At 35.5% G+C, this 20,832-nt stretch overlaps 1 protein-coding gene across 4 annotated transcripts in view; it reads left to right on the plus strand.

Moving 5' to 3' along the window:
- The window catches only part of PHF14 (PHD finger protein 14), a 162,817-nt gene extending 144,705 nt beyond the window's left edge, over positions 1-18,112 (plus strand). For all 4 annotated transcript variants that reach the window (XM_054643184.2, XM_054643192.2, XM_077175386.1 and 1 more), the window contains one exon: positions 17,291-18,112. In XM_054643184.2, the coding sequence (XP_054499159.1) occupies positions 17,291-17,365 (75 nt within the window). In that variant the 3' untranslated portion in view covers positions 17,366-18,112. The remainder of the gene's footprint in view (positions 1-17,290) is intronic.
- The last annotated feature ends 2,720 nt before the right edge of the window (positions 18,113-20,832 follow it).

The raw sequence follows: 20,832 nt of genomic DNA on the forward strand, positions 1-20,832 counted from the left end.
TGCATCTTGTGAAATTTCCAAATTTTCAGAGAGCTCAAAGCAAAGAAGAATTTGAATCGCAATCATTGAAATTAACAGTGGTTCTATATCTGAGTATATTGAAATTAATTGATTACCTTTGGTTATGCTTTGTTCAGGTCTTAGGATGCTTTTTTAACATTATACATTTTATGTGCACTGAACTCTGGTCAGCCATGTCAGAGAGCTCAAAATAACACAGTACTTCAATCCAAACAGCTGCCTACATACAGGATAAGAACTTGCTTTAACTAGTAGGTTCCACTGCTTTCTGGTTCAGAATAAAGGAGATGCTGTATGAGGATATGGCTGTTTTTAAGTGTGGGATCCTACCTTTGGAAATCAGGCATTTATTTAGGCCAGCACATCCATTTGGCTTTTGGCTGTGAAGAACCATGCTGGCAAATTTACATTCACAGTGCATCTTTCAAAATACTGCCTTCTAGATAGTGTAGGAAGAGTTCATCAGACAAAAACTGCATTAGGCTATCAATATGTATAGTTGCACATAGCAGAGGCTTTTCTCATTGTGGTAAACTCAGTATCTTCAGATATCAGATGAATTTATTTCATTATTAGTCAGCTTTTTGTGCTTTGAAATCAAAGACCTGAAAGTCCTTGGTGGTCTTCATCCCTTCCAGAGCCATGGGATCCTGTCTACTTTGCAGAGCAAATGTGATGTCTTCATGGCAGAAGGAGAAGGCATGCTGACTCCTGGTACCTCACTCTTTTCAAACATACATCAATCCTTCTGAGGCAAGCAAACTCCAGAATCATAAAATCTGTTAAAATTTGATTTGATGGTGGCTTCTGTATTCCAGCATCTTTGGAATGTTTTCAGAGGAGCTCACTTTACATCTTCTGGCACAAATAACTTCATAAAGGAAGGCTGTCACATGTCAGAAGTGAGGTCTTTCCATGACCAGCATTCCAGTTAGCTGTAAGTGCGTGGCTTAGAAATATCAGCAAGTCAGCCAGCCTTGCATTTGAAAATGGTATTTCAGTGACACTTTCAGGAGAGATACACCTACAGCTTTCTGAAGTCAAAGTTTCTTAAGCAACATATTCTTGATAGTGCCTCTTGATAGTACCTCTCAGAGAGTACAAAAAAAATTGTTAACTACAGAGTATCTACTGCTTGATTTTGAAGGGCTTGATAGATCACTGGGTCATAAACATTAATGTAGAAAGCACAAGGCAAGCTTTTGAGGAGGTCTGGCCTTTCATTTGTTTGGACAGGCATTTTGTTGTTAATTGACTCTTCTCATCCTTTCCTGCCATGGGTTATGAAATCATATGCCCTAAGGAAATGAAATTTAATTATGCAGTTAATATTTTTGGATTAGTGGGGCGCATGCATCTGGCATGGTGAAAGCAAGATGATTTTATGTATAGAATTTAGTTAGAAAAATTATCTCAGTTGATATAAATATGACCACAACCTGCTGCACTCCTGAGAAAATGTGTAACACTTGAGACAAAAGCTGCTGTTATTCCTGTTAGAATCTGTTGCATTAAGAGTATAGAAATTTGGCAGCAAATAAACACCCTTGCCTTCCAGCTAGTCCTCAGCGATCAGAGGGGCTGGGTGTGGCACATCTCCTAAAATGCCTTTGCTATATATCTCATGACATGTGTCATGGCTTAGGCCTCATTCCTGTGGAATCTAAGAAATTTTTCTGAGTGATGAAACATTAATATGATGAGAGTTCTAAAATATTTTAATATCTGGCTTCTGAAAGTGATGACAAAAATATGTCACTGTGTTCACATGGGTGGTGGTTGTCTGGTTGGAAACACACAGTCCCAGAATACATTTTAGTTGATTAGAGAGAGAGAGAGGGAAACTGGTACCTGTTTCAGTTTCTTCACTTTAATACTCTTAAATGTAAGAGTAGAGGAAAAATTGACTCTGAATCTTAAAAAAGCAAAGCAACTGCCAGAAGTTTCCTTTCTAGGGAAATCTACTCAGTCCTCTACCTTGAACATACCTGTAAGTGGAAAGCTGTTATGTCTACCCTATTCTTGTACCCAGAGAAGATGTTCTCTCAAGGAAGTAGATGAAGAACAGCAACAAAGAAAGAAAGAAGAGCTTGTATCTAAAGGAAATGATACTAAGATTTTAAGTGTCATCCTAAGGATCTCCAGGAACTTTCCTGGTTAAAAGATGAAAGTTCTGTGAAGTAGGCTGTGAAAGCTAGAAGGAAACAAGCCTGAAGGTGGTGAAAGTAACCTAAGTGTGAAGTTCTACATGTATTAAGAAAGCAGTTTGTGGGGGGAAAGTGGAGCAACATTGAGACATGTTATTTTCATCAGCTTTTGTCTAGTTATCTGCTCAAAGCAACCAATTGGGCATGGAGAAAATTCCTTTTTATTCTCTGTATCAGTGGATAAGACCTTGGAAATGAAAAAATATGTTTGGGACTCGACCCAAGGAGTAGAGAAGGGCTGTGTTGCATTTAATGAACTATTCAGACAAAATAAAAATCTTAGCTGTCACCTCAGTTACTCCTAGAAACAACAGGAAAAAGAGAATCACAGACACAGCCTGTATTTTTACATAGGCCAGGGATGCAAATCCTTTTCATTAAGCAATAAGGCTGCTTATTACTGAGACACAGTGCAGGATAAATGCAGTTCAAATCACATTGGAAAGAATATTGCCAAGGAATGTATTTTTTGGTTTTTTGGGTAGACTTCCTCCTTCCTGCACATTTTTTTCCTTCTACCAGCCTAACTTTGAAATGTCCTTTATAGACAAAACCTTATACTTTGTGAAAAATTACAGAAATTATTAAGGAACAAATTTACCTTTCTGTGAAGAGTGTAGCACTGGCAAATTTGAAAGAAACTACATTAAGAAATTGTTTGCTTCACAAATGATAGAAATTTTTAATATTTTCTTTTTCCTTCTTCTGCCCCAAGACATGTTAAAGACAAACACCTCTATGAATATATACTTGTTTGACTAAAAGGGTATGTGGCACTGTTGTGATGGGAATATCTTAGTGGCTTGCTTCCATCATGTTCAAGTTTCTTAAAGACTGTTGGGTTTCTATTTTTTTATTTAAATCCCCATTTTTTTAATTTAAATCAAAGTCTGACATCATATTCACAACCAATGAGCAGCAGCCTTGTGCTGCCTTTGAGACACAAATGGACTCAGGCTTTCTATGAGGAGAACATGGGATTGCTGGTTTTCTGGCCAGGACACATGCATGGCAAGCTGCTGGCATCTGCATGCATCTGTCATTTTCAGGAAAGAATCAGTTCAAGAAATAAAACACAAAAGTACCAATGTTCATATTCTAGGAAATTACTGTTTTCTGTGATGGTGAACTATTAATAAGGTTTTTCTGAATGGTCTCCTGCCTGCCTGGGGTGGCTGTTTAAGGTACATGTGGTGCTTTCACCTGAGAGAGACAGTACCTACTGACAAAGCTCTTGCTGAATAGGAGGGCTTATAGTCTCATGGACTGCACTAGCAAAGTACTTAATGCTGTAATAACCTGCAAATCTGAGCTATTCAGCTTGGGATGAGTGTTACAATCAATTATTGTAGCTTTCAGTAGAGTCACTGTTCCTTTTCTTGTCAGACTTAGCCTCTTACCTGCCTTGTTGAGTCATGTCTTGATGTGTGAGAATTATTTCTGCACTAGTCATAGCTAGTGCAGAATGCTGGTTTGTATAAAGCCATCTGTGGGTCAAACATCTCAGTTAATGAGAAATGTGCTGCGTGGGATTGGATTACCACCTGGATTAGATTTTTAATGCAATAAATTTCCAGGCATCCTCTTCTAGTATTTTCACAACACTTCAGTCTATATTATGGTGGAAATTGGATTAAAAGGACAAAGCATGAAGTCATTTGCTGAAGCAAACAGGGTGTTAGTGCCAAATTTTGTATAAAAGGATGCTGCTGAAAGGACTGTGTGTCTCTCTTCTGATCCACAGAGAATCCTCTGCCTGAGTTTAAGGACTTCATTTCCAAATACAATGCACAAGGGGGTACATAAACCTCTGTTAAACAGTTCATTTTGTGCATTCATCTCTTGTTTGCTTATGGTATTAAAAATGTTTTCAGCCTGGAACAATCCCATTCATGTGGAAATCGCTTTGTAAATTTAAATACTGTAGTAGTGACAGTTCTGTTCAGAGAAAGTACTTTAATGTGTTGGGCAGTATCAGTAGCGATCCTTCTGTAATTAAGGTTTTAAATGTATGAAAGAAAATTCTGCCTTTTATTTCTTCCAGTGAAATAAAGATTTTCAAAAGAAAAAATGGGTTATATGTACAGACAATGCTCACCATGTCTGAAAATGTGATGTTGTTAGGTCAAATGAATGATTGCTATTCTTGGATGAAAGGAATATTGTGTGTGAAACTTCCCTTGTGTCCATTGAGTAAAGTTTGACTTCTAGGTGCAAGACAGGACATAAATGATACTTTTTGAAAATCAAAATCAGAAGGTGCATATCCAATAGTTTCTATTCCCAAGGATGTAATTCTTGATCAATTTTAACAATTTTTAGGCCATCTTGCATCAAATGATGCAAGACAGCCTAAAAATGAAAGTACATTCCTGTAAAAAAACTTACCCAACTTCAGATGGCCAGTTTTCACAGAGAGATAACAGACCACGAGTTAAATTCCATTAGAATGTGGTCTTCCTTGGAAAAGGAAAATAAGACACATCAATTTCATTTGATCCTACTGGCTGATGTACTAGCACAGACTTGATAGTTACTTCCTTATTACATTATATTTTAAAAATTGACTCCATTCTCTATTCATTGTTCCAAACCAGACACCTTTTTTACGTATTGCTTTCTGATTGCTCTCAAAGAAGCATCTTTCCAATTAAATAATTTCCTGGCAAAAAATAAGTTTCTATGAAGTAAAACTGTTTTTCATATACTTTATAAGTTGCTGCATATTATCAAATGGCATGTATCATAAAATTCCTGCTGTTGATGGTTGTTTACTTTTTCTAGACACAAAAAATAAGCATCAGAACTTAAAACCAGACAATTTCTTGCAATAACTACACATTTTATGTCTTCTTTTCTGGCTCCAGAAAGAATGGGTGATGTTCTGTGCTGGAAAAGTTAATGCTTCTAAAGTCTTCTGTACTCACTGAATGTAATAACAATGACAGCACTTGCACTTATATAAATCTTTTCATGCATAGAGCTCCATCCTGACATTGAAAGTACTATTATTCACATTTTACAGATAAGTTATTTAACATTCTAGTAGTGAGTTCAATTTCCACACCCTCCAGGCCAAGCAAGTATTATAGTAGGAGTTCAAATGTCAGAGATATCAGCTGAGAAATTCCTCATCTGAGTCTCAGACCTTGCTTTATCTTTATGCTGGTTTCTGTTAGTGACTCTCCTTTAGATTAGAAGACCTGTTAAGTGCCACTTCTCCATTTCTACTTCTTCACTGACATTTTCCAGGAATCCAGGGGTTTCCTCAGCTTTTCCTACACAGGGAGTTTTCCCTGTGACCTCACCTCAGGACACCTCTACAGACTGACTCAAGCCTCAGTATTGTTTTGATAAAATACCTGCAATAACTGTTTGATTTTTTTTCGTCTGTCCTGTACAATCAATTTGTTTTATAAAAAATATAAAATATTTGTATTTGAAATAGTTTTATATACCTTTTGATGCTAGCAACTTTTTAATCATTCTTCATTTATTAGCCATACTTGGAACCAAAATGTGATTTATGTACACGGCCATTACCCTGACCTACTTAGTTTCCCTGACATTTTACTTCTTGTTCTTCTTTCATTTTGTTTTCATTACTGATTTTAGACTCTACATGGTCAAACTCCCCAGATGTGTTTATATAGCATGTGGTATGATATGACTTCACCAGATTTGAATAATTTATTATGGATGAATAAATATCATATCTGTGTATTATCATTTATCATTTTAAACAGCAAAATCTTCAAAAGAGACCTAGAGACCTTTCTATATCTAGGTCTTAAAAAGAACAATTTGATGGAATTTTCAGTGGACAGGGGAGGCAAGGCAACAGCTAAGATAGTTTTTCATTATTTGCTCTTTTGAGAACTTACGTCCTGAAAGGTTGCCTTGAGTTCAAATGAATTGAAAATATCTAAGTCCAATTCAAGTAACAAGTAATTAATGCTACTTTCACTGACATTAAGGAGAATAGTGACAAAGAGAAACCTCAGTTAATGTAGGAAAAATAAGATCCTTGATTTGTTGTCTGCCAAAACAGATGGTATTTCCTGTATTTTCTTCACGGTCTTATATATAGTTAATAATCATATTTAAAAGTTACATTGGCAGAAGAAGTAGTAAAGTTATCTTTTTTTTCTAAATTTAAATGCTGATTTAAATGGCAGTGCTACAGGCTTCTGTGGTTCTTGATTTGTTGGTCATCTAAGTTACATGTAGAGGAGAGGAAGCAGCAGAATGGGTTGTCTTGAATAGTAAGTGGTATTTGCCAAAGAAGAACATGAGCCTGTTTTTCTACATAACCTTTTTTTAATATACTACCTGTTAAGTTTTGTGAGTAAAGGAGACATGGTAAGTTTATCTTAAATCATCAGGGAGTTTATAAGTTTATCTTAAATCATCAGTAAACAGAAAATAGGGAAATTGCTACTGATACAATGATATCCAATTCTTGGAGCTCCTGTATATGCAGAAAGAGAAAAACCAGTGAAGGAAACCAAATAGATTGCCACTAAGTAAAATGAATGCAGGTGGAAGCTTTTGTTTGGTGTTGTTAGGTAGCACTGGCAGGTACAGGAGCAGCTGTTGGGCAAGAGCAGAGAGCAGCAAGTACCAAACATCACCATGGGGCCATAGCTGACCCTCTGCAAGGTGACAGACAGAAACTCTGGTGAGACAGTTGAGTGGCAGCACTAGGATTTCAGGAAAACACAAGATGTCTGAAAATAGCTCAACTTCCTCTTAAATGCCCATAATTAAACTGCTCTGCTTAATTCAGGGCCTGTTTAAACTTGCTATCCACTCCAGAGAAGCATTGTTCTACATTGTAGCTCATACATAGCCCCAGTCAATGGTAGCGTTCAGCTCAGCAATCAGATGGGTTGAATGTAACAATGCATGTAGGATTGCCCCTTAATGGTAAAGAATATATGGTGAAGAATATTATGTCTTGGAAACACTGTGATATCATGTAATGGGAGACAAAAAGCCTTCTGAGGCACAGAGTTTAGTGAGCTTCAAAAGGAGTTTCAGTGAATGATATTAAGTGACTTCAGACTGTCAAGGAAAAAGTACATAAACAACAATTTATAATGTAAGCTCTGTAATGAGCTCTTCTCTCATAAATATGCAAAACACTAATTAGTTATAGCCAAATTTCCCTAGCTTTGGGAATCTTTTGGAATATAGCTTTTCAGTAATTGAATCACATCAAAGTATTTTTTTCTCCCACTCTTCTAAGAGTGTTATGTGTGATTTGTTGGAGGGTAGGCAGAGATGGGAAGCAAGCTGTTGACAAACCAAAAGATGACTTTGATGTGGTTTAGTGAAACAGTGACTTACAAATTTATCAGAAAGCAATGCACAATGAACATATAAGAAGCCCTGTTTGCAGTGACTACCAGCACCATGATGAGGTCTGTCAATTAATTTGATTCTAATTTTCTGAAAGGCAACTATTTTTTTTTCCATGAAGTGTATAAATATTGTTAGATATTAAGTTATAACCTTATGTTGTGAGGTTTTGGAAGGATTTCAGAGTGTGTTTGAAGGCAGATGCTGCTTTTACAGGGCATTTTTTTTGTAAAGTTCCTTTTGATGATGTTTGAAACATTAAATGGTTGGACATCACATTATTTGTAGTTGAAAGAATTTCATTTGATTCTGACTTCAAAAAAATACAGTGAAGCAACATCACTATCATGACAAATTACCAAAACATTCCTCAGTCCCACTGAATTAAATAACATTTGGCTTTCAATCCTCACTTGGAAATGCAAAGAGGAATGGAGTTTGAGAGCTACTCTTAAATCTGATACATTATAATTCTTTTCTTTCTTTTTTTTTTTTATTATTATTTAGAAGCTGATCAGTGTGAAACTGTTAAAACCTTGGTATATGAAATGCTACAGCTTCGTTTCCAAATTTACTATGTGTTTATTACCAATACCCTTGATGCTTCTAAGGTAACTGATCTGAACTATTCTGTGAAACAGGACTGTTTAGGCATGATTACAGGCTCTGAGCAGGATCCTTCAAATGGAGCAATAAAGTCAAAATATAAAAAACAAACCAACAAGACTTCCTTTGTCATCAAACCAACTGAAGTCCAACCTTTAAAACCACAGATTTATTGTCTTGTTGGGTTTCAAGTCCGTGGCCAAATGGATGAAGGGAATCATTCTATGATTCTATATAGTCGGATTAAAAGCGTGTTTGTACATCTTGGAAAGCAATGATTTTGCCTTCTGGGTAGGTCTGTAATGCTTGTGTTAATTCAGATTAAATGAATGAGGACAGTAGGAAAAGAGTAGATCTTCCATGAGAGATGGAAGGGACTGCTAATACGATGCTACAGATCTGGTCCTGAAATGCTCTTTTGGGGATTTTATTTAATTGAAGTTGTTGAGATAAATGAAACATTTGTTTAGTTATAGTTGTTGGATTCCAAATTTAAATAATAGTATGTGTTTGGGGGACCTGCTGAAAGGAATTTAGAGGGTTTTTGTTGTTTTTTTCTTTTTTAAGCAAAAGTCTTTTTAGTCTTTAATTGCTTCAGCAGTAGCACAGATTCTGTTTGCTCTCACAGTCTAGCCTTCATCTACTTCTACAGCTGCATTCATTTCTATCTGTCTTGTTGACAACTTCATGAATTGTGACTAAATATAGGAGTTCAGTATTACAGCAAATATAAAGTCATTTCTACAACATTTACTTATATCACATTTTGCAAAATAAATGACAAAGTGAAGGCAATGTCATCATGTTAACTCCATTGAAAGTTCCAGCTTTTATGCCTTGAACCTGAACAGAATTTCATGGCTATACTCAGGTGAAATGTTGCGATGAAATAATAAGAAAAAAGCTTTCTGAATTCTTATCTGTCACATTATAGCAATATTTTCATGAATTCCCAAGTTATTAAATTTATAATACTGCAGTATGTTTTTCCAATTCAATGTGCATTTTCTTTTGTCATAAAGAGGGAAAAAACTTTAGTTATGCTTTTTACAGTAATTTAATTAAGCATTTCCTGTAAGTTCATTTCAATATCTATCATGGCTCACTAAAGTTGAAATTCAGTATAGAATGGTAGATTAATTGCCCTTTGTCTTCGATGAAATAAGAATCCTAAATATGCAGAGTCATGAAATTTAATTGTGTTCCTCAATTGCTTATTCAATGCTTTGGAAACCTGAATCAAGAAATACAGAAGAAGAGGGCCAAAGGTTGTTAAATGTAGCGAGTAACACAGATTTTGAACTTTACTTAATGAACCGAATGTTTATTACTATGAAATAAATGCACCATTTAAAGAATTATGGAGGCAATGTAAAACATTAAAACTCTAATTAATTTTGGTCAGAAGCATGCAATGCACTCATTTTTCCTAAAACATTTTCATTAGGGTCTGTATTTTCTCTGTTATTGAGATAAATGTATTCCTTTCATATGGTAGTGCTGTCTTTTTCTGTTATAAATGTGTCCTTCAGTGATGTTTACAGTGATGTCTTTCAGCTGCCTTCAACTTTGGGCAGCCTGGCTTGACAGTAGCTTCCAGAAGCTTTTTTGTATAACTCAGTTTTTATATTAAAGTATGTTAATACTTTTCCATTTAATGTTGTGAATTATTTTTGAAGCAAAGAATGTTCAGATCTCTTGATAAAGGGCTATAGTTATATATATATATAGATTATATGCAGATTTTATTTCACAAATTTATTTGAGAAAGCAGTAAAAGCGTGAAAAAATCTTCAGCTATCATTTAGTACCTACCAAGATGCATGTGTAGCCTAACAATTGAGCTCTTAAAAATTAAACTGTGCTTCTTAGTTGTTTTTTTTTCCATTAAATAGTACTAAGAAATAGAGCTATTAATTCCTTATTGTTGGCTAGAGCACCTTTTGTTCTCATGTAACTATTGTAAGAGGAAGCCATTTTATTTCTTAGTATAAAGAATACAAACATGAATAAGGTTTTTTCTTATAATTTAATAAATATATAGTGTAAATATGGTGAGAGTATAACCATAAATATTTAAAATTATCTTCATTATAATATGCATTTCTAAAATATGAAATATTATTCTCTACTAGTATTGCACATTATACTATGTGTAGTATATATATTATATATATTATATATTATATATATAAAGTATATATCATATATATACTACTACTATATATATAGTATATATGTAGTAGTATATATAAAGTAGAACTTTCTCTTTTAAATTTACAATTCATAAAAATAATTATTATGTTGCTACATAAATAGTGCTATTTTGGTGTCTGTGTATGTGTTTATATGCATAGATGCCATTATTATAATTGAAGGACAAATTTGCCTTAGAAATTATCTTATTCATGACGGTGTCAGATTTAAACTAGAGTGCCCCCTCACTCTGGAGTGGAAATTGAGACTTGTCCCACATGGACATGGTACAATCCTGTTAAAGCTGCTTTTCATCTCTTTCTTAGTTGATGTTGCAGGTTTGTGATATCTAAGCATTTATAGGTGCAGTCAAATGTTCATAAACCTGAACCTTCAGAGACTCAAATTCTTAAAGAGAAAACATTTTCCTCTACTTTCTTCAAGGAGAACCAGCTGAACTTGTAAAACAATGGTTGGGTTTCAAGCACCACCTGCCCTGAAGAGGATCCCAACTGTAGTGGCAGTCAGCCAAAGGGACCACTCAGTGGAATGGTTGCCTCCTAAAAAGGAGAGGAACAGATGGAAGATTTGAAATCTGGCATGAAATTCCACTTCTGTACTAAGCGTTAAATGAAATTTGACTGTAAGGGCTCTTGCGATGGTACATTTATCTGTATAATCAGAATTAGCAACAAGGAAGTAGAAAATACAGAACACTGACAAACATTTCAAAAAGACTTTAAAAGTTCTTCTAGCAGTGTGAGTTAAAGGAAAGAGTTTGTGATAAACATGCAGCTGCTTGTAGCTTCTTGAAGAGGAGCTTTAGTGTAAAAGTAGTTCTGCTGGTCTTGCATTGCCACCTAGAGCTCAGCAGTTGGTACTGCTTGGTAAGGAAACCGCAGCATTGCTCTTTTCTCTGAACAAAGTGGGGTGGAGAGCTGCTTCCAGTTAATTGATGTCATGTTTGCTTACATTGTAATGGCTATTCCCTTCATAGCCTCCATTTTATAGTGTACAGATCAGCAGAGATTGTGCTGTAGGACTTTGGTGGGCTTTGACAGTAAGAATTAATGGCAATGTGCATTAAAAGGTACAACTGTCAGATATCCAGTGGTCCCAAAGGGGGCATTTTCTTGATGGCTGCTTTAGAATTCTTCATGAAGCAAATGTCAAACTTGTCAAGGCTGTCACTATGAAAATGATCCATGTAGCAAGGGTCTCCTTTTCTTGGGAAGCAAACAGCTGCCTTATCACTGCCGAGCTGTGGTTACAGAAAACTGTCATCTATCACAAGAAATTTATATTTGCTACTAATATCCATTGGTAAAGAACTGTTCCATTTGTACTCTTTTTTGCACCACTGTTCATTACAAGGGTTGTCAGTAATACTATTGAAGAAGATAACAAAGGCTTTGGAATTAAAGTAACTTTTGAATTTTACTGCTGGATGCTTTCCTTTTGGCGATTTAACAGAGACACTGTCTTAGCTCCCAGTTTTTCCCTGACACTCATTTTCTTCCAAATTTGGCCTGTGACTTTGGAAGCTAGACTTTCGCATACACAAACAAAAGCTCTAGTATTTAATAAATTTCTTTCTTTCCTGATCTATTTTTAAGAGTATTTAAAGTATTTTTGCCTAGTTCCAAGTGGTGTTTTCCTAGCTAGATTCTGTGAGGCAAGAGATGAAATGCCAGCAGGGCATCCTTAATAATTTAGTCTGTTAGTTATATTACAGGTCTTTTGGGTTAAGATATTTTAGAAAGTACTGGTATCAGAATTTGGCCCTGAGTGCTTTTGAGATGCTATTTCTAGATTATGTACTAGCAGAGACAACTCTTTAGTCATTCCTCCTATAGCAAGGCATTTTTGTGTTTTCCATACTTTCTTATTATTCAGATAATTCTTTACATAATCCTGTAATGTATAGTTGTTTATTAAGTTTAGAATACTGATTAGAGTTGGCAAAATAGTCAACATTGTAATGCAACTCCAGATATTACAGGTGTTGGTGCAATGAACAGAACTGGGAATTGATGCATGCCCTAGCACAGTTAATTAAGGTGTGATCTGTTCTATTTGCAGAAGAGTGTCAGATTTCCTGTAGAGTTAAGAATTGTCTAATTCACTGTCATTTTCCAGAGTTCATTTTGTTAAATAATGGAGGAAAAATAAATTCTCAGGCATTTTGAAGGAAATTGGTTGGAGAGGGTAAAAAGCGAAATGGAAACTCAAACCCCTATTTCTAGGCTTTTTTTCTTTCTTTTCTTTTTTCATTCCAGAATTTGTTTACAGGGGAATATTCTGGAATAATTACTACAAAATTAACTTTCTGTCTCAGATCTATTATTCTTTGGTCAGAGAATAATGTGTTTGGCCTTAAAAATGCTTTCAAAGGAGATGAAATTGTATCATAGTCTTTCTCAACTGTCAGCTCAAAACTTTAGAAATAAATTTTAAAAATCTGACTCTTACCTTTAGCTTTGTCACCTAAAGATATCTAAATATCGAAGTGCTCTCATTAACTTGAGCAAAGCTATTGAGTGATTAATACTTCAATAAATCAAACATTTAATTATGTGGCAGATTTTAGGGTCTCGTTTCTAAATTCCTGGTCCCATTCTGTTGCTGTGCCTCTTAAATGCTCAGCTACCAAGTATAGACTAAAAAAGAAGAGATGTTCATAGGACATTTGAAAATACCTACAGAGCACCCAAAGGACCCTTTAATCCAGTGCCTTGTTTCCATCAGGGAAAACAAGGATGGGATGCCAGGGCAAAGGATGTAGGAGAACTAATGTGGAAGGTCCATCTCTCCATCAGTGTCATCAGGATGCAGATGAGGTGTCCAGTGGCTTGAGGAGTTCCTGAGCTGGCATTTCAGTTCACGATGTTGAGTTTAGCAGCACTTTGTAATGCTCTTTGAACTTTTCCTTATCCCTCTTGGTTTTATAAGTCTGTAATAACATCAATTCCAGACTAGTAAACTTCATTCATTTCAATATTAAAATAATCTTTGGGCTGTTGAGTGCACTCTTTCAGCAGGAGTAGTAGTACAGTCTTGAGGGATTCACATCCCTTGGCTATTCCAGTCATCAGATCTGTGCAGAGGCATCTTTTTGGTGAGTGTATGCACTATTATGATATTTGAGTATTTGGTTTTCTGTAGTCACAAATGATACTGAAACAAGTTTGATTTTTGGCATCCGATGGCAAGAACTACTTTAAAAGTTTGACTTGTGACATCTGCTAAGAAAAGCTACTTTGATTTTAGGATTTTTAAAGCAGAAAGCACTAGCTGTAAGAGTCATAGGTGGCTAGAAGAAAAATAAATAATAATATAAAAAGAGATGTGAAGTATTAATAAAAATAATGTGAACTGAATTTCTGTGAGCATAAACAAGAATTCAGTATTTTGTCTGCTGTGTAGCTGCTGGTAATAGAAACCTTGCACACTGCCATAATGGATTGGTTTTAACAGATAACATAAAAATAAAAGGTTTTCCTTTGTTATTCATCAGAATTAAAAGCATTATAATGATAATGATAGGTGGTAATTACTAAAACAAATATATTAAATATATTTAATCTGCAATCTGTTTTGCATAATTTCTTGATAATTAGGCTATATAGGCTATGTAGATGAAAATTCAAACATTATTAATGACATTGGAAACTCCAACCATTTCATTATTCTTTGTGCAATCATCGGGCTGCCTCTTGGGCTACTAAAAAATAGATCAAGCATTTCATAGAAATCTTGCGTTGTCAGCAAACTGAAATAATAGTGTGTTTTCATATCTTGTGGTATGGTTAATGTGTGCTCTAAATTTTCAGTTCAGATCTTCCCCAAGCATACTGACAGTAATAGAACACTTCTTATAATTTGTAGAGGTTCATATCCCAAATTATTCTGACATTGGCATTCTGAGGCCTCACTTCTTTTCTGGCAGAAAGCTGCATGAATGCCAAAACTGGTGGTTCATACCTTCCAGTGTTCCCCAAAAATCCTTTCTTCCACCTTGTTTGTGCTGGCACTGTTGTTCATGTGCCAGTGCACAGCCTGGGAACTTACCTGGCTCAGGACATGTCTAATAAAGGAAAAGTTTTCTCCCCTTGCTAGTTAATGCTATGAGAAAGATCAAACATCATTACTCTGAGCTTTGTACAGCAATCACTTGTGTTCAGAGATACCAAACTTTTGCCTCCAAATGAGGTGTGTTTCTGTTCTTGGAAAAGCCTTGTACAAAATTATGATGTTTTATGTGTAGCCTGGTTCAGTGCAATGCTAGTCAGACAGTTTTCGGGCATAAAAATGCAAAAAAACCCAATAAATTAAAAAAATCAGCCAGGCATCTGGATGACTTGTGCATTGGAATCTGCCCACATAAGTCAAATTTATGTTCTGCTGTAGATTTTACCTGTTTGAATATGTTTTACTTGCTTGAAGCAACAGGAAATCAACAAAGGAAAAGTATTAGTTCTGCAAAATATCCCAAAGTTGATGTTTCCATCTGGAGTATTCAACCCAAGCAGATCCTGGAGCTGCCATCACCAAGAGCCATTATTTCTGCATCTCAGAATACACTGATCACTGCAGCTGCTCTGTAACCTGGGAATTCTGCCAGAGTGTAAGCATGACCTTTTGAGCACAGAATTAAACATTTCAAATTTACACAAAGGCAGAAGATTCTCTAAAAAAATCTCATTCATTGGATAAAAAACTTTTTTGCCATCAAAAAAGTCAGGAAGCCAATATTCAGTATTGAGCCTAATGTGCTTTAACTCTCTTGTAGTCCTCAGTGAAGGCATGGCCCTATTGTCTCTGAAATTTCTGTGTGCTCCATCAATTAGGAGAGGAAGCCCAAAGCAATATCTGAAGAGTTCTGGGAAGGAATGATAGTGTAGGGTTTATATTCCTGTATGAGAGAGGACAAGTCAGGACATCAGAATAATGTCAAGTTGAGTGCTAGGAAGGTGGATTTGTTGGCTCTGAGGCAGCTGGAATACAACTGCTGTAGGTAGGGACCTTCAGAAACATGCAGATTTGCTGTTCTTTTAGTAACATGTTCTTCATTAAATAACCTGGCTGGTTTTCCATAGCAGGCAAAAGTTTCTGTGAGTGTTTTTTCTATTCCACAATTCTCTTTTGAGAGAATTAGGAAGTAAGCTTGCTAACACCTTACTCCTTTGTTGTTTCTAATTCTGCCCTGTTTGTCATTTGAAGTTTGACCTCTGTATGTATATTGTACATTGCACTGTCTTTAATATATTCTACACTTCTAATTTCAACAAATCTTCAGTGTTTGGTTTCACACACATGCACAGACTTGTTTTCTCAGCTAAATGAAAAGAGCCACAGGGAGCACTACATGTTTTAAAGGTAACTGAAGAGATGACGGTCCAGAAAGAGAAGAAAAAAAACTTTTAGTGGTCAGTTATGTAAATATTTCTCAGTGCCTAGGCTGTCCCCAGAAGGGGGAGGATTCAGAGGCATGATGGCTTGGAGTATCTGCTACTTTTACTCACTTCCCCATTTTATTACAGTTGGGCATAACATGTTACAAGATCACATTTTTAAATGATCACATTTTAAATTATCACATTTTTCTACTGCTATTCTGTTTTGTGCTGCCCATGTAATCTTCCTATATATTTTCTACCTCTAAATGTTATAGTTATCATTACAAAGCATGCTTTGATGGTGAAAGAAGGGTTAGGATGCAAAAGGATGAAGTTATTTTCCTACAAGAATGAAAATGTTCTTTTAAATCAGGAAAATACACCTCAGGTTACAGGATCCCACTAAATGTCCCTGGTGTTTCCTTTTTCTCAGCTGTTGGCTTGTGATGAGTACTGTTACAGCAGCCAGGATGCTTCTTCATTCCAAAATGTCTGTTCATTTCTTTTTGGTGTTATTAGAATGTGGAAGATTCTCTGTAAATTGAATTAAAATGCAAACTAGAAAACTGGTTATACTCTGAAATTGTGATAAGGACTGTTCATGATGTGATGAGTTGCAAGTTGCCTTGTAAAACAGTTTTCTCACTCTTCCATAATTTATACTTTGGAGGTCATGATTTTGTACTGGACACAAAATAGGATCCATTCCTATGGAAACAGGCATTATGATGTCACTTCATTTTTTCAGTGAGATCCAGAGGAACCCATAGTGAATTATGAGCCTTACTCTTGGAGCTGAAGCTGTAGAATATTGTAAGCATGCTGCTGCCTGACATGCTCATGTTTCCTATTTTAGACCTGACTGATCTTCAGATAACATATGGTGGTACAAGTAATTGGAAAATTGGCAGACCTGTCAAGAAAATATGCTAGATGGGACAAAAATACGATGCTGCAGCACATAAAGTGTCTCTGAAGTTAAATTTATTGTCTTTTATCAAATGGTGAAGTAAACATATCTGGTCGCAAAAAAATGAAACATTTTTCAATGGCAGATGCTTTTCAAAAGTAATTTTTAGTACAATGATGAAAGTTCTTGCATTCAAAACTTATTTAGTGGGAACCTCTGGTCAAGAACAAAGGAAAGGTGTGTAATACTTTCTGCTGTAGGCGTTTGAATATATCGTCATCCGTGTGTGATTTAATAATTTCTTTATGTAACTATCCACTAAGATGGTCAGCAAAATATTTACTCATTAAATTTTTTTTCCACTATAAATGTAGGCAATTAGATTTGTTTAAATTTTGTATCACTTTTATTTCAACACTTGAGCAAAATCAATCACTTGAATAAAGGACTTTCTGCTTATTTTTATGCTCATTAGTCAGGCAAAAGCTGGCAAAAGACTGTACCGAATTCCATACATCTGCATAAGCAGAAAAAGTATACTTTTTCAATAAATTGATTAATGTTCAGGTTTTCATTTTCTTTTACAGGAAGAAGAAAATGAAGCTGAAGCAGAAAATCCATCTCAGGAGCTGAATTTGGAACAGAAAAAATCAAAAAAATAGGAGATTGCTGTCTCGTTTGAAATATTTGCAAGTTGTGTAACAGTGGTTATAGTTTCTCATTGTAAAATTAAGAAAAAAAGTTCTCAATAAAGTCATTGAAAATTAAATTCATGGTGCACTGGGGAATTAATTAAGTAGCTCCTGGTGATATTCTTGATTACATTAAAAGCTGAATTATCAGAACTGAGTACTTTACCAATAAAATTCTGAAAGCTTTTTGAACACATTATAGAAAGCTGATGGGTTATTCATCACATGTAGCATTTACTAAGCAAATAGGGCAATTTTATGTTTTACTCTGCAAAACAGTGTTATCCTTAAAGGATAGTTATAACTCAGACATATTTTGGTATTTCTGAGCAAGAGCTTTGATTCTTAAAAGTTAGATAAATATGTTCTACTAAAGGAGTTCTGAAATTTCTTCTGATCACTGATTAAATGTTTCTGAGCAGTAGGTAGAGGCAAGAATTTTTTGATATGTATGGTACATTTTCAGAAGTAATTACTTTTACATTTGTATTGTGATTTTTAATCGGTTTCTTGCTGCATTATACTTTTCCTTATGTAAACCTTCTCCATGTTCATGTGATCATTGTCTTTTAATGAATGTCAAGCTTTTGTCTTGATTAGGCCATCTTACCCAGGTCTAATTCCCTCATGCCATTCTTTCCATTCTAACAAAATAAAATAACTTCTTTCTGTGTCATTAGACCTTCAAGTGAGTAATAAACATCTAAAATAACTTTTCTTCCTATAGTCCTAATTTTGTTTTCCAATTTACCTTTGCTTTTTAGCCTGTGCAGGTCACTAAATGGGAATGTACAAGAAACTCAGAGGTATATTTATAGCCTGATAGATTCACAGATTGCAATGAAAAAAATATCTCACTATTGGGTTTAAAACAACACTGACTGAAGTCCCTTCAGTGAAGTTTATCATACTCTAGAGAAATAAATTATCTTCAGCTGAAAAAATTCACTTCTTTTCCTACTCTGCTATACTTTTACTTTTTGCATTGAGTGTTAAATCAGATTGTAAATAGTATCCATCCCCAATTTTATTCTCTCTGTGTAAATTATATTTTCAGATATTTTAAAAAGAACAGGCCCGTGCTTAATCAATATCTTTTATTAATTCTTTCCTGGTTTATGAGGTTCAAATGTGAGTAGCTCATGGACAGATTTCAATCACAATTACTCTACAAGAGTTTAATAACACTAGATCCCATTTTAACAAATGCAGCTATCATGTAAATAAACATGAAATAAATTCAGCATTGGTTAATTTGGTGCAGATCAAACACTGTAGCCATCTCAGAGAGGAGGGGGGATATGATTTTGTCTTCACTGCAGTGGAAGAGACAGATTTAGGAAAGACAGAAGCAGAGTTTTGCCATGCAGGACCTTAGGGACTGTTCTCTGCAGCGACGTGGATCACAGGGTAGGTGAAAACAAAGGGAATGTTTTTCATTTCTTCAGGCTAACCCAGAAAACCATAGTTCTCAGAGCTTAGTCCTCATCAGGATCTGAAGAAGGGGCAGGGTGTCCAGTGGAACAGGCTGAAAGGCCTCTGAACTTCAAAGGACAGAACTAGTAACTTGCAGAAAAAGGTAAGAGAATGAAGTTTTGCATAGGGGTTACACAAAGGGGAGTAATGACAGGGGGAGGTACCTACTGAGATGATTTGGCCTGGACACACCTTGGCCTTTCAGCCTGCACGATCTGAAATCAACAGATATGGCCTCAGTTGTGCAAAATATTTGAATCTTTATATAATCATATTTTCTTTCAGTCCATGGTAGCACATTTGTCCATTTGCTGTGAGTCTAAGCTCTCTGACAGCCCAGAGACCTGTACACACTGTACAGGTGTGGGAGAAGACAAGGGTGGTTATCTGCTGCTCAGGTTTTGTGTGAAAATGCATTACTTGGCTCTCAAACACCCGAGTGAGAAAAACAGTTCAGACTTTGAAAGATACTGTTTGCTTTCATTTGATGCATAACTCTGTTGAGCTTTAAAGGACTATCTCCATATCTTTCCTAAGCTCCTCAAAAATTTAATGTGAAAGTATAAATACATAAGCCATACTTTTAGCTAGCTCCAAAGTACGTCACCAGAAGTCTACAGTCAGTGTTGATAATCTGTCTCTTGGTTATTTACTTCAAAATGGAAACATGGGAATTTAAGACATTTGCACTGAAAAATAATAACCAGTATTTTTACTATAAGTAAAAGCTGGGGTGGAAATTGAGACAAATTGGCTGAATTGAAATGCAGTCCTACCTTCGTCCCTGCCAGAAAAATGTTGGAAACTGATTTTAATAACTTGTTTGTAGACATGTTTACTTAACAAAGGAGGAGAGGTGCTTAACTGATAAAGATCAAATGGATCAGATAAAGGCTATATCAAATAGTTAGCTTCATTTATTTTGATTCTGTTCTCATTAAAATTTGCAGCTCAATTGATTTTTTGGTGTATTCTTGAGTTTTCAAACTCAAATTATATAAATTACATTTTCATTATATATTTTTTCTCCTCAGTGTCCAGAGGATTTTTTGATACAATGCACTGGGTAAAGCAGATGGCTACAGCCCTGCTACATGGCTCTGACATGATGCTTCTGAGTGTTACTCTTCAACAGAACTAAGGTGTAAACCTGATGCAGAATATTGTGACTTTTATTAAAGGTGTGTACGTGCTGCAGTCAAACACAAGCTAGCTTGGATACTGAAAACACCCTAGCTCCTGGAGAATCAAGTTCAAAACTTATCTGAAAAAGATCAGTTGAAAAAGCTCTCAACTTAGAGCAGGGAAGAGGAAAACTTGAGACAGTTTTAATTCAGCTGACTGCAGTCACTTTTGTGGAGCAATTTATTCTTTGTATGCAAATACACACAGACACCCCTCTGTACATGTGCCCAAGCAGTCAGTTATAATGTCCTTTTTATTTCTCTTCCCCTCAATTCTGTTATTTAATACTAAGAGTTACATGCTGTTCTGAAAGTCTAGATGGAGAACTACTTATTTCCCACTGCATCCCTCTCATGCATGACAGTAATGATGCTCCCCAGTTGGGAATTGCAGTTTTCTGGATTGCATTAGTGATAGCTATTTTAGGGTGGCTTAGGGGATAATTATGTTTTCTGTGCTTGAGGAAAAACTGTCATTTTCCTCATATTAAAGCAAATTCACTGCTTTTGTGCAGTTAATGATGGATTGCTGTTGGTTTTTGTTCAGTTCTCCATGTTTGCTCTTTTCTCTCCTGTGGAACAGTGGGCTATGGAGAATTTTCTGGACTCCAACACTGTTTTCTATTACAGACAATCACTTCATCCCCAAAGAAGAGCAAATTTCTCTATTACTATAATTTTTGTTCCTAAAAACTAATGTCTAACCTTTCCACTCCCTCATGGAAGTATCAAAAATTCGATGTGTGGAAATTCTTCATTTCAGGTAATATTTCTGAT

Source organism: Agelaius phoeniceus, chromosome 1 (genome assembly GCF_051311805.1).
Source record: "Agelaius phoeniceus isolate bAgePho1 chromosome 1, bAgePho1.hap1, whole genome shotgun sequence".
Classification (NCBI taxonomy): domain Eukaryota; kingdom Metazoa; phylum Chordata; class Aves; order Passeriformes; family Icteridae; genus Agelaius; species Agelaius phoeniceus.